This window comes from Oncorhynchus masou, chromosome 14, assembly GCF_036934945.1.
Source record: "Oncorhynchus masou masou isolate Uvic2021 chromosome 14, UVic_Omas_1.1, whole genome shotgun sequence".
Lineage (NCBI taxonomy): Eukaryota > Metazoa > Chordata > Actinopteri > Salmoniformes > Salmonidae > Oncorhynchus > Oncorhynchus masou.
In genome coordinates, this window is record NC_088225.1 from 31,066,483 (window position 1) to 31,079,209 (window position 12,727).

The following is a 12,727-nucleotide window of genomic DNA, read 5'->3' on the forward strand; positions in this document are numbered from 1 at the left end:
CCTTGTGATTGGCTAGATGTTCAAAGGTCCTGACCGGGTTATCCACGCCATCTTCACTTCATCCTCCTCAGCCTCGTGTGGTGTGACCCTGGAAATCAACAAGGAGTATCTCTTCACAGGTGTGGTTCTCACTGTTACCCAAGTTCATTGTTATCACTGGTTAACCTGCTCAACCTATGCTTGCAGCATCATGGCCTATTCTGAACTATTGACTTCATCTTGTACAAGTCAAGTGCTTCAGAAAAAATACTTTTTTAATTTAAAGTTTATTCAACTAGGCAAGTCAGTTCAAAACAAATTCTCGTTTGCAATGACGGCCAAACCCTGACGACGCTGGGCCCCTAGTGTGCCGCCCTATGGGACTCCCAATCACGGCCGGATGTGATACAGCCTGGCTCTTCCTGTTACACTTTATAATACCTAATGTTAAGAATTTAAATGTTTAATGCTTAGAAATCTTTACAACTAATGCATCACTTATTTATTATGCTAAATTCTAGTGTACCAGGCTGCATCAATATGTCTTCCTGCTCCAGGGTAAAGTTACCCCCAGGGACAGATCTAGGATCTGTTTCACCCTCTCCCAATTCTAATCTTAACCATTTGTGGGGGAAAGAAGGGGAACTTATCAAATATCAGCAGCATCTGGGGGTTAACTTTTACCCCACAGGTTGTTGACTCACTGTCTTCTGTCTTCAGGCAGCCTAAGTACCGATGGCAGGATGCGTATAGGCATGTGTAACTTTATTCGGTACTGGGACGACTTGAATGGCACACAAAAGAAGAGCTTGACTCAACGCTACCGAACCGGCTGTGCTTGCACGGTGTGTCACAGGAATTATAGTAAAATTACTTTACACCACTTGTTCAATTTTTACTTTGTCACATTGGCTAAACACAAGAGCTTTAGTATTGGGGTAATGATCAGTTGGTGATCTGGGTCTTTCTCTCTCCCTGCTCTGAGCTACAGATCATCCGCTGCTCTTCCCTCCCCTGTCCCGTCAGCGCCCCAAATGAGTGCCTTTGGACAGACTGGTTGTTGCATGATGGCCAAAGCGGACCCCAGGCCAAGTACTCTGCCTGTCTCATGAGTTTTGATGGGTCCTGTTACTGGTACAGGGAGATGGATCCATCCAAGAAGTAGTTCCTGGATATTGACTACTCCATAACTCTACAGGCCTTCCACTCACTGCTCAGTGGCTAAATATGCCTGCAATTTAAAAGCTGGTTACTTGTGCAATAAAAATATACTACTCCTCAAATATAGTGCTCCAAGTATTAATTTATTGTCATTCATCAGTTTAAGCTGGAACCAAAGGTGTTATTGAAACTCAAAAGTGTGATGTCTGTGTTTCTGACTAGAACATTGTTCCTGAAATACCATCCTAAAGCCTGGGTCGTGTTCAGCTGGACACAATATTGTAGAATAAATGTTTTTTACATGGTCTTCCTTGATAAAAATGCAGGTGTGGTTCCCTTCTGCACGTTGAATGCATTTTAATGAAATTGCTGAGAACACTCTCACTTGCTGACAAAGATTGAGTTTTCAGAACCTTGATTCTTAAGTTGTCACTAAGTTTGTTCTTACATTTTTCAATATTTTCTCGGACTCACTACCCACTGGGCAATGTATTCAACACTTGCATCAAAGTGAAACTAATTTTTGGATTTGAGTAGTTCAATCCTTTATTTGATATCCCAACATCTGTGCTGAGTGGGTAGACTATGAATAACCATTCAGAATATTTTTGTAAGCTATGTAATGTATTTAACTAGGTGCGCCAGTAAGAACAAATACTTAATAGCAATGACGGCGTAACCTGGACAATGCTGGGCCATCAAACCGGGGTCTGTAGTGACGCCTCTAGCACAGATGTAGTGCCTTTAGACCGCTGCGCCCCCCGGGAGCCCCCAATGCATGCATATTCACCTCCTTTTCAGCACCAATTGGTAATATGCAAATACTCAATTGTATATTTAACATTTCTAATAGGAAACTGGTTTAGACTATTGGTGAAATAAAAATACTGTTCCGGATTGACTGACCATGTCTAAAAGTAATGGACTATCGTTTCTCTTATTTGAGCTGTTCTTGCTCTTTTACCAAATATATTTTTTCTGTATACCACCCCTACCTTGTCACAATTGATTGGCTCAAACACATTGAGACATTCCACAAATTTATATAAAGCACACCTGTTAATTGAAATATATCATGACGCTGGTTGAGAGAATGCAAAGCTGTCATCAAGGCAAAGGGTAGCTACTTTGAAGAATCTCATAAAATATATTTGTTTAAAGTTTTTGTTTTATTGGTTACATGATTCCATATTTGCTATTTCATAGTTTGTCTTAAATATTCTGCAATGTAGAAAATAGTAAAAATAAAGAAACCCTGGAATTAGTAAGTCAACTTTTGACTGGTACTGTACATCTGTCCAATTGAAAGATAGCCAGCTATATGTTAAGTCAAAATTGTCCAAACCGAAACTCTCACAACTGCAACAATTGACACCATAAAGATAGTAGATATATATATTGTCACACCCTGACCATAGTTTACTTTGTATGTTTCTATGTTTTGGTTGGTCAGGGTGTGATCTGAGTGGGCATTCTATGTTGGATGTCTTGTTTGTCTATTTCTGTCTGGCCTGATATGGTTCTCAATCGGAGGCAGGTGTTAGTCATTGTCTGTGATTGGGAACCATATTTAGGTAGCCTGGGTTTCACTGTGTGTTTGTGGGTGATGGTTCCTGTCTCTGTGTTTTGCACCAGATAGGACTGTTTAGGTTTTTGCACGTTTGTTGTTATGTTAGTTTACTCGTGTATAGTTTCTTTATTAAAGTACAATGAATAACAACCACGCTGCATTTTGGTCCGCCTCTCCTTCTACAGACGAGAATCGTGACATATATATATGCTAAGTATACCCAACATTAGGAACACCTTCCTCATTTTGATTTCCACCCCCTTTTTTGCCCTCAGAACAGCCTAAATTCATGTGGGCATGGACTCTACTAGGCGTCAAAAGCGTTCCACAGGAATGCTGGCCCATGTCTACTCCAATGCTTCCCACAGTTGTGTCAAGTTGACTGGGTGTCTTGGGTGGTGGACCATTCTTGATGCACACGGGAAACTGTTGAGCATTAAAAACCCAGGAGTGTTGCAGTTCTTGACACAAACCAGTGCGCCTGGCTCCCACTACCATACCCAGTGGAGAGTATTGAGATGCATAGACAGCAGGGGGGATTCCAACCCTCCAAGAGCCCAAACATTGAAATGCATTTGGCCAAAACATAGAAATCTATAACGTGCCATACAGTACTGGAATATACTGTACTGTGCTCTACTTTAGTGTACTGTACTTTTGCATACTGCAACTCTGATGCACATGGGAATATCTTTGGTTTGTCTCTGACATTCAGAAGCTGAGCTACGACCTGAAGTCGAAGAATCAAAGAAATTGGATGTTGGTTGGGAAGTATGCCACTTCAACATTCAGTCAGAACTAGCAAAATCTGAAATATCCAACTTGCTAATTCGTTGAATGCGGCACGTGATTAACTACAACCAGATAGCAAGTCAAAAATGTCAGTTTCCTAGTTCTGACTAGCATGTGAACACGGCATCAATCTTCTACAATGTGTGACTATGTTGCTATCAATTGATCTGTTCACTTTGCCTAATAAAATACAGTATGTATGATTCACATAAATGACCATAAAACATAGCTGGGGAAATCGGGTCGAGGATTTATTTTCCCATATCCATCATCATTATTAAATAGCCTATCTAAAATATGTTAGCAGTCTTGTTAAACTATGTCGAAATGCAGGAAATAAGCTTCAAAACAACATTTCCTAGGTCCCTCAAATTGAACAAAATCATGCTGGTGTTGTAATTAATATAGGCTATCTCAATATGTGAAAAGGCAGACCCTGGGGAATAAACCCCTGTTCTACTGTACTGTACCCTACACTGCTGTACCCTACTCTACTGTAGCCTACTCTACTGTACTGAACCCTATTCTACTGTACTGTACGGTACCCTACTGTACTCTACACTGCTGTACCCTACTCTACTGTAGCCTACTCTACTGTACTGAACCCTATTCTACTGTACTGTACAGTACCCTACTGTACTCTACACTGCTGTACCCTACTCTACTGTAGCCAACTCTACTAAACCCTATTGTACTGTACCCTACTGTACTCTACACTGCTGTACCCTACTCTACTGTACCCTACTCTACTCTACTGAACCCTATTGTACTGTACTGTACCCTACTGTACTCTACACTGCTGTACTGTACTCTACACTGCTGTACCCTACTCTACTGTACCCTACTCTACTCTACTGAACCCTATTGTACTGTACGGTACCCTACTGTACTCTACACTGCTGTACCCTACTCTGCTCTGCTCTACTGTACTCTACTCTGCTGTACTGTACTGTACTCTGCTCTACTCTACTCTACTCTGCTGTACTGTACTGTACTCTATTCTACTCTGCTGTACTGTACTGTACCCTACTGTATTCTACACTGCTGTACTGTACTCTACACTGCTGTACCCTACTCTACTCTGCTGTGCTCTACTGTACTCTACTCTGCTGTGCTGTACTGTACCCTACTCTACTCTGCTGTACTGTACTCTACTCTCCTTTACTGTACTTTACTCTACTCTGCTGTGCTGTACTGTACTTTACTCTACTCTGCTGTGCTGTACTGTACTGTACTCTACTGTACCCTACTCTACTCTCCTGTACTGTACTTTACTCTACTCTACTGTACCCTACTCTACTCTGCTGTGCTGTACTGTACTCTACTCTACTGTACCCTACTCTACTCTGCTGTACTGAACTGTACCCTACTCTACTCTGCTGTACTCTACTCTACTCTAGAGTTTCTCTACTCTACTCTACTTGAGTTTCTTACAATTGAAGAAAGGGCCCATGGACTGTTGATCGAGTGGTCTTGGTCTTGAGACCACATCAATTCATTCTTTAACTTGTCATGGTCTCAACTTATTGGGTCTGGGTCTTGGGACAAATGTCCTGGTATAAATCTTGGTCTTCGCTCCTGGATATTATCTTAGTCTTTGGTTTACACACCATAGGCAACCCAATTTGAAGAAGACAATACTTTCTGATCATAGGCTGATTACTCCCAACCCATAGGAATCCCCACCCAGTTGACCACTTTTAAATGGGGGAAGCCCTCGATGGCAATGTCTTTCCCAAAATGAGTTATATCCATCTAGAGTCCTCCATTTATCTCTATGATTGACACTTGACTCCGAAATGCAAATTAACACACAATAGAGATTATACTTCTCTAAATGAAATGTAAAGGTTTTGATAATCAGGTTAAAAATCACGTTTTTAATTTGGTATGTAAATATATTTTTATATGTTCATCTGTAATAGAAGGTTAATTAAAATTAACTCTACTGTATGCGGTTCTTCCTTTATTGCAACTTTTTCACTATGTTTCAGTAGTGACACAATGAGTGGGGTGGTAGGGAATTCAGGGAAATATTTAAAATCTGCAGTAGGTGTGTGAATAATATACTGTATATTCCTATTGGAAGACATACAGTGGGGCAAAAAAAGTATGTAGTCAGCCACCAATTGTGCAAGTTCTCCCACTTAAAAAAAATGTATTTGCAAATTATGGTGGAAAAGAAGTATTTGGTCAATAACAAAATGTTATCTCAAAACATTGTTATATACCCTTTGTTGGCAATGACAGAGGTCAAACGTTTTCTGTATGTCTTCACAAGGTTTTCACACGCTGTTGCTGGTATTTTGGCCCATTCCTCCATGCAGATCTCCTCTAAAGCAGTGATGTTTTGGGGCTGTTGCTGGGCAACACGGACTTTCAACTCCCTCCAAAGATTTTCTATGTGGTTGAGATCTGGAGACTGGCTAGGCCACTCCAGGACCTTGAAATGCTTCTTACGAAGCCACTCCTTCGATGCCCGGGCGGTGTGTTTGGGATCATCATCATGCTGAAAAACCCAGCCAAGTTTCATCTTCAATGCCCTTGCTGATGGAAGGAGGTTTTCACTCAAAATCTCACGACACATGGCCCCATTCATTCTTTCCTTTACACGGATCAGTCGTCCTGGTCCCTTCGCAGAAAAACAGCCCCTTTCTGCTTCACAGTAGGTATGGTGTTCTTTGGATGCAACTCAGCATTCTTTGTCCTCCAAACACAAACACAAGTTTTTACCAAAAAGTTATATTTTCTCCAAACACAAATAAATTGTCTTAGGCCATAAATACATAATGTTACCACTTTGTTTCTTCTGGCCAGATGGGACAGGGCGTATAGAGGCCAACAGTTGATCAGACTGATACTCCAGGTCAGATCACTAATGTTTAGGTGTAGGCTGCTACAACATTTCTCTGAAGACTTTTTGCTTGTCTATTGGGAGTGAGTTATTTTCCTGTTTGCTAAAATAATACCAGTGGGAAGATGATGGCACATGTCTATATAAATCAGAGCGCACTCTGCACAACCTGTAATTTCTGTGAATCTGATTGGTCAAAGAGGTGGCACCACAGGTCCCACAGTGGTGAGGACATTTTTTTTCTTCTGCTGTAAAGTTACCCCAGGAGATTTATTCCCCCTGAAAGCAACAAACTGGAAGGATGTATGGAAGGATGCGACTGGAAGGATGTATGTAACACTGTGTGGCTATAATAAACCCTGGGAGGACTTGAGTGTCGCGCAAAAGAAGAGCTTGACTTGCCGTTACCAAAGAGGCTGCAATTGCAAGGTGTGTGTGATGGGAATTAGTCATTACTGTACACCAATATACTGTACACCTTATACTTTACAGGCCATTTGCTTTGTTATTTAAAGATGCCTGCAATTAATTCAAAAAAATATTATGATTTATATTAAATAAAAGTGCTTACTGGTCACTTCTAAAAATGCAATAAAATAAACTACAAGTTAATTATAGTGCTCCAAGTGTTAATTTCTTCTGCCGTTCATTTGTTACACGTCTTTTAAACAAACAAGGTGTTATTGAAACCCAGAATGGTTCTGTGTTGTTGGCCCATGTGGTTGTTTCGAAATAGAACAGTTCCTGAAAAATGCCATCCTAAATCCTGGGGTTTGTTCAACAGCGCACAATGTAGAAAGTTCAGATGAATAACAAACTGTCTTCTCTGACAGGAAGACAAGAATCATGTCGGCTCAAATGGCATTTCTATCAGCAACGTTCAACATTTGTCTACTGATTGTGGCCCTTTAGTAGTTTGGGTCTAAACCAGGGCTTTAGCTATGTAATGACATTGACCAAATTAAACCACTTTGATTCTTTCTTCCTTGCTTTATAAGCCAGAACATTATTCTTGGTGTATATTCTTCAGTGGATGAATATTCTGTTCATTCTTATGCACAATGGTATGTTCCTGTGCTAATAGAATTAGGAAACTGAGGATGTCTTGCAAACTGGTTGTTATACAATTGCCATATTCAGCCAGTTGGATTATTATTTGATTAGCACAGGAGTGGTACAAGTGCCACACTGACTGACATCACTGGGTTGAATTCACTATAACTGCTTTATTCAATTGAATGGCTTCTCTGCTTATCTTACTATGGACAAAAATATTCAGTTTCTCTGCAACGTAGATGGTAAACCTGGTTGATTTGGTTCACAGTGCAGGTTAGCGTTTCTCTTTAATCTTGTACTGGAGTCCACATTGCAGATGGGCACAGGCATAAAATCACCACACTGCTAACCTTAAATTAAGATTAAAAAAGCAAATTTCCTTAATGAATTGTTATAATTTTGACTGTGCAGCTGGCCTAAGGGGAAATCGCCCAGGTCTGCCTCCAGGACAAGACTCATGACAAACATCAACCTGTTCAGTGTAATGTTTACAGTGGGTATTCATTCACCACCCCTTGGATTTTTATTTTATTTTTTTTAGTGGGATTGAAATCGATTTTGAAAAAAATAGGGATCCCCCCAAAAATATAGACAAATGAATAAAAAATAGGAATCCCCCCCAACAAATCCAGATACATGAATTAAACAATAGGGACCCCCCCCCAAAAAAATGCAGATAAATTAATAAAAAATAGGGATCCCCCCCAAAAAAATGCAGATAAATTAATCAAAAATAGGGATCCCCCCCAAAAAAACACAGACAAATGAATAAAAAAATAGGAATCCCCCCCAAAATACAGACAAATTAACAAAAAATAGGGATCCCCCCCAAAAAATCCAGATACATGAATTAAACAATAGGGACCTCCCCCCAAAAAATACAGACAAATTAACAAAAAATAGGGATCCCCCCCAAAAAATCCAGATACATGAATTAAACAATAGGGACCTCCCCCCAAAAAATACAGACAAATTAACAAAAAATAGGGATGCCCCCCAAAAAATACAGACAAATTAACAAAAAATAGGGATCCCCCCCAAAAATACAGACAAATGAACAAAAACGAGTTGTAAAGTATTAACTGCCTTTAGGCCTAAATTAGGTTAAGGAAAAGCATTCGGCTTAAATCACATAAATGACATGGACTGAAATAGTGGTTTCCATGATTTTTGAGTGACTACCCTTCCTCTGTTCCTTATACATCTGCAAGGTTCCTCAAAGACCAGGGAGCTCTTTAAAAGGCTTATAAAGAAGGGCAGTGATTGGTAGATGGGTAACAAAGTTAACAATTATGCTGTGGATTATGGATAACACCACCCAGACATAAAAGATAGTCATCTTTCTGAACTGAGCTGCAGGACAGGAAGGAAACTGCTCAGGGGTGTCACCACAAGGCCAATGGGGATATTAAAATGACTACGGACTTCAATGGCTGTGATGGGAGAAAACCGAGGATGGATCAACATCGTAGTGAATCTACAATAATGACCTAAATGACAGTGAAAATAAAAATATTCATCTTGTATGTAAAAAGGCACTAAAGTAATACTGCAAAAAACATCTTGAATGATACACTTTTTGGTTTAAATGCAAAGCATTAAGTTGGGGGCAAATCCAACAACATATCACTGAGTTACTGCCTCCTTATTTTCAAGCATCTTGGAGGGCTATATAAATACATTTGATTTGAATTTGATTTGCATCATGGTATGTGTATCCTTGACCTTGGCAAAGACTGGGGAGTTTTTCAGGATAAGAAGATACAGGATGGAGCTAAGCACAGGCAAAATCCTAAAGAAAAACCTGCTTCAGTCTGCTTACACCAGACACTGGGAGAGGAATGCACCTTTCAGAAATACAATAATCTACAAAGTTCCTGACTGGTCACATTAGTTTTGACTGAAATGTCATTGAAAATTGCTGTCTAGCCATGATCCCCAACACTTTGACAGAGCTTGAAGATTTCTGGAAGAATAATGGGTAAATATTGCCCAATCCAGGTGTGCAATGCTCTTAGAGACTTAGGGCTCTATTCCATTTTTATTTTATTTTACCTTTATTTAACTAGGCAAGTCAGTTAAGAACAAATTCTTATTTTCAATGACGGCCTAGGAACAGTGTGTTAACTGCCTGTTCAGGGGCAGAACGACAGATTTGTACCTTGTCAGCTCGGGGATTTGAACTTGCAACCCGGTTACTAGTCCAACGCTCAAACCACTAGGCTACCCTGCCGCCCCAATCAGATCCTCTTTAGCCAACATCCGCATAGCAGTTGTTTTGGCGGTGTCTGAGGTGGAACCGTGTTAGAGCTGTCAAATCCACAAGTGGCTCCTGGAATTATAGCTAAAACAGATGGGGCCACATATTGCCGTTGACTGCACGGAGTTGCATTAAGAGAAAACCCTGTAATCTTGTTTAAAGTTTCAACCACCCCAAAATATCTCACTATAAAGAACACGTAGCCTATAAAACACTATATTACTACATTACTACTGCCATCACTACCAATACAACTACTACTACTTCACAATAAGTACTACTTCACAATAAATACTTCTAGACTTCTGTAAATGTCCTTTTCTAGTTGTTTTAATACATTTCATAGGTGTTCTGATGAGACAAACTCTGTTCTCATTGTGGCCCATATAAAACCGTTTTGCAAGTGATTAATCACTGTCTTACCCTACACAGAGATTGATAAGGTCTGAAAGGGACATCCCTATTGGCCAAGCCTGCAGTCTTTATTGGTTAACTGATGATTTTGGTAACTTGCCTGAAAAAGGGAAAATTGTTGTTTACACACAGAAATGCCAGAACTTGTCGGTCTCTTAATTAAACAACAGGAAAGAAGCTGAAAAATCTAGTTTTCTGACAATGTGTAGCACTACCTAGCATGCTTGCTAGCTTGTTATCACCCACATGAGGGCGAAGCTGGTGTGTTTAGGCTGGTTAGTTACCGCTAAATAGTGTATCTCGGCCTGAGTAATAGGATAAATGTGTCTCTGCTCGCCCTGACTAAAAGTTACACTTCCAGTGTAGGAGGCTTAAAAAAATGTATTTTGTGACGCCCCTGGAATTCTTTGCAGTTTGGTTGTTTTCTGTTAAAAGATCCCTGCCTAATGGGACAACAACAGCGCAGGCTCAACTTGTCTCGCTGCCATAATGGACATAAATTGTCCATCTTTCACTTAAAAATGGGTATAAACCAGAAAGATCAGGTTTTTTACTGGAATTCCTTACAATTTTGTGGTTTTCTGTAGAAGAAACCACTTGTGTCAACTCTAACCCTGTAAGCCTTAAAGTCCCTGCATCAGCTCTTGGACCAACGGGCTCTGAGACAGCTTCTACCCCCAAGTCATAAAACTGCTTAATAGGCATAAGACGACTAAATAGTAAATTAATTGGTGACTCGGACTACATGCATTGACCCTATCTTACAGTGACTATATTCACACCCACACAACTCCAAATAAATACACAGCACGTACTGTATACGCACACTGAACGTACACTCTCACACAAAACTCACACATGTTGACATACACTACACACACACACTTTCACACATCATATGCTGCTACTCTGCTCTTTGTTTGACTATTATTATTATCTATCCTGATGCCTCGTCACATTACCCTGCCTTCATGTACATATCTACCTCAAATACCTTATTATTATCTATCCTGATGCCTAGTCACATTACCCTGCCTTCATGTACATATCTACCTCAAATACCTTATTATTATCTATCCTGATGCCTAGTCACATTACCCTGCCTTCATGTACATATCTACCTCAAATACCTTATTATTATCTATCCTGATGCCTACTTATTATTATCACATTACCCTGCCTTCATGTACATATCTACCTCAAATACCTAATTATTATCTATCCTGATGCCTAGTCACATTACCCTGTCTTCATGTACATATCTACCTCAAATACATTATTATTATCTATCCCGATGCCTAGTCACATTACCCTGCCTTCATGTATGTACATAAATACCTCGTACCTCTGCACATTGATCTGGTACTAGTACCCCTGTATATAGCTCCAATCTTGTGTATTTTATTCCTTTTGTGTTACTATTTTCATAATAATTTTTTTACTCTGTTTTGTTGGGAAGGGCTCGTAATCAAGCATTTCACGGTAAAGTTGATCCCCGTTGTATTCAGCTCATGTGACGAATAACATTTGATTTGACTTGAAATGAATAGGAGTGTCTGACGCTCGGCAAAAGTATTTAGTATTTTGAGTATTTAGCAGCTCTTCTTCCTGGGGTCCAAACAGGAACAAAACAATTACATCACAACAAAACACCCTACATCATAAATAAACCAATACATCATACAATAAATTACTACGTTATTACTCTAATATTACACATTTACAATATAAAATGTACAATACTACTATCTTAGTGTGTGTGTGTGTGAGAGAGAGTGTGTGTGTGTGTCTGTGCACGTGTGTCCTCACAGCACGTCAATACCTCTCACAAAGACAAGTTGTGATGCAGTCAATCTCTCCTCTACTTTGAGCCAGGAGAGATTGACATGCACATTATTGATATTAGCCCTTTGTGTACATTTAAGGGGGAAGGGCACTCAACATGTATGGCACTGAAACAAATGAATGATGATTGGCTGAAATTAATTGATAATAATAAGATTGTGGGAGCTGTTTTGGTTGACCAGTGCAGCTTATTACATTATCAATTAGTCTGGTGTTATAAAAAACATATGTGTTATGTCTTTACATTATCTGCTATATCGTGGATTGAGAGTTAGCTGTCTAATAGAACACAGCCTGTTCTTTAATGGATGCCTCTCTAACATAAACCAGGTAGAACTAAACGTCATCTAAAACCCTAAACTTAATCTAAAACCCTAAACAACATCTAAAACCCTGAACCTCAACAAAAACCCTGAAACCTCATCTAAAACCCTGAACGTCATCTAAAACCCTAAACCTCAACAAAAACCCTGAAACCTCATCTAAAACCCTGAACCTCATCTAAAACCCTAAACCTCAACAAAAACCCTAAACCTCAACAAAAACCCTGAACCTCATCTAAAACCCTAAACCTCAACAAAATCCTGAAACCTCATCTAAAACCCTGAACCTCATCTAAAACCCTAAACCTCATCTAAAACCCCTAAACCTCATCTAAATCTTGTCACGATCTTGGCGTCAGTGAAGGTCTGTGAGGGAACACTGGTGGCGCATTCCGTGTGACAGCGTGAGGGAGATTCCTGTCTGACCAAAGACGACCTGGACCCGCCCAGACCAGACTTTTACTGAGAGGTGC

The 12,727-nt window shown here is 39.9% G+C and overlaps 1 protein-coding gene across 1 annotated transcript in view; it reads left to right on the forward strand.

The window, feature by feature from the left end:
- The window catches only part of LOC135553775 (metalloproteinase inhibitor 2-like), a 126,071-nt gene extending 124,818 nt beyond the window's left edge, over window positions 1-1,253 (forward strand). Inside the window, exons 3-5 of the mRNA XM_064985716.1 lie at window positions 17-119; window positions 700-824; window positions 971-1,253. Of these exons, the coding sequence (XP_064841788.1) occupies window positions 17-119; window positions 700-824; window positions 971-1,144 (402 nt within the window). The 3' untranslated portion in view covers window positions 1,145-1,253. The remainder of the gene's footprint in view (window positions 1-16; window positions 120-699; window positions 825-970) is intronic.
- The last annotated feature ends 11,474 nt before the right edge of the window (window positions 1,254-12,727 follow it).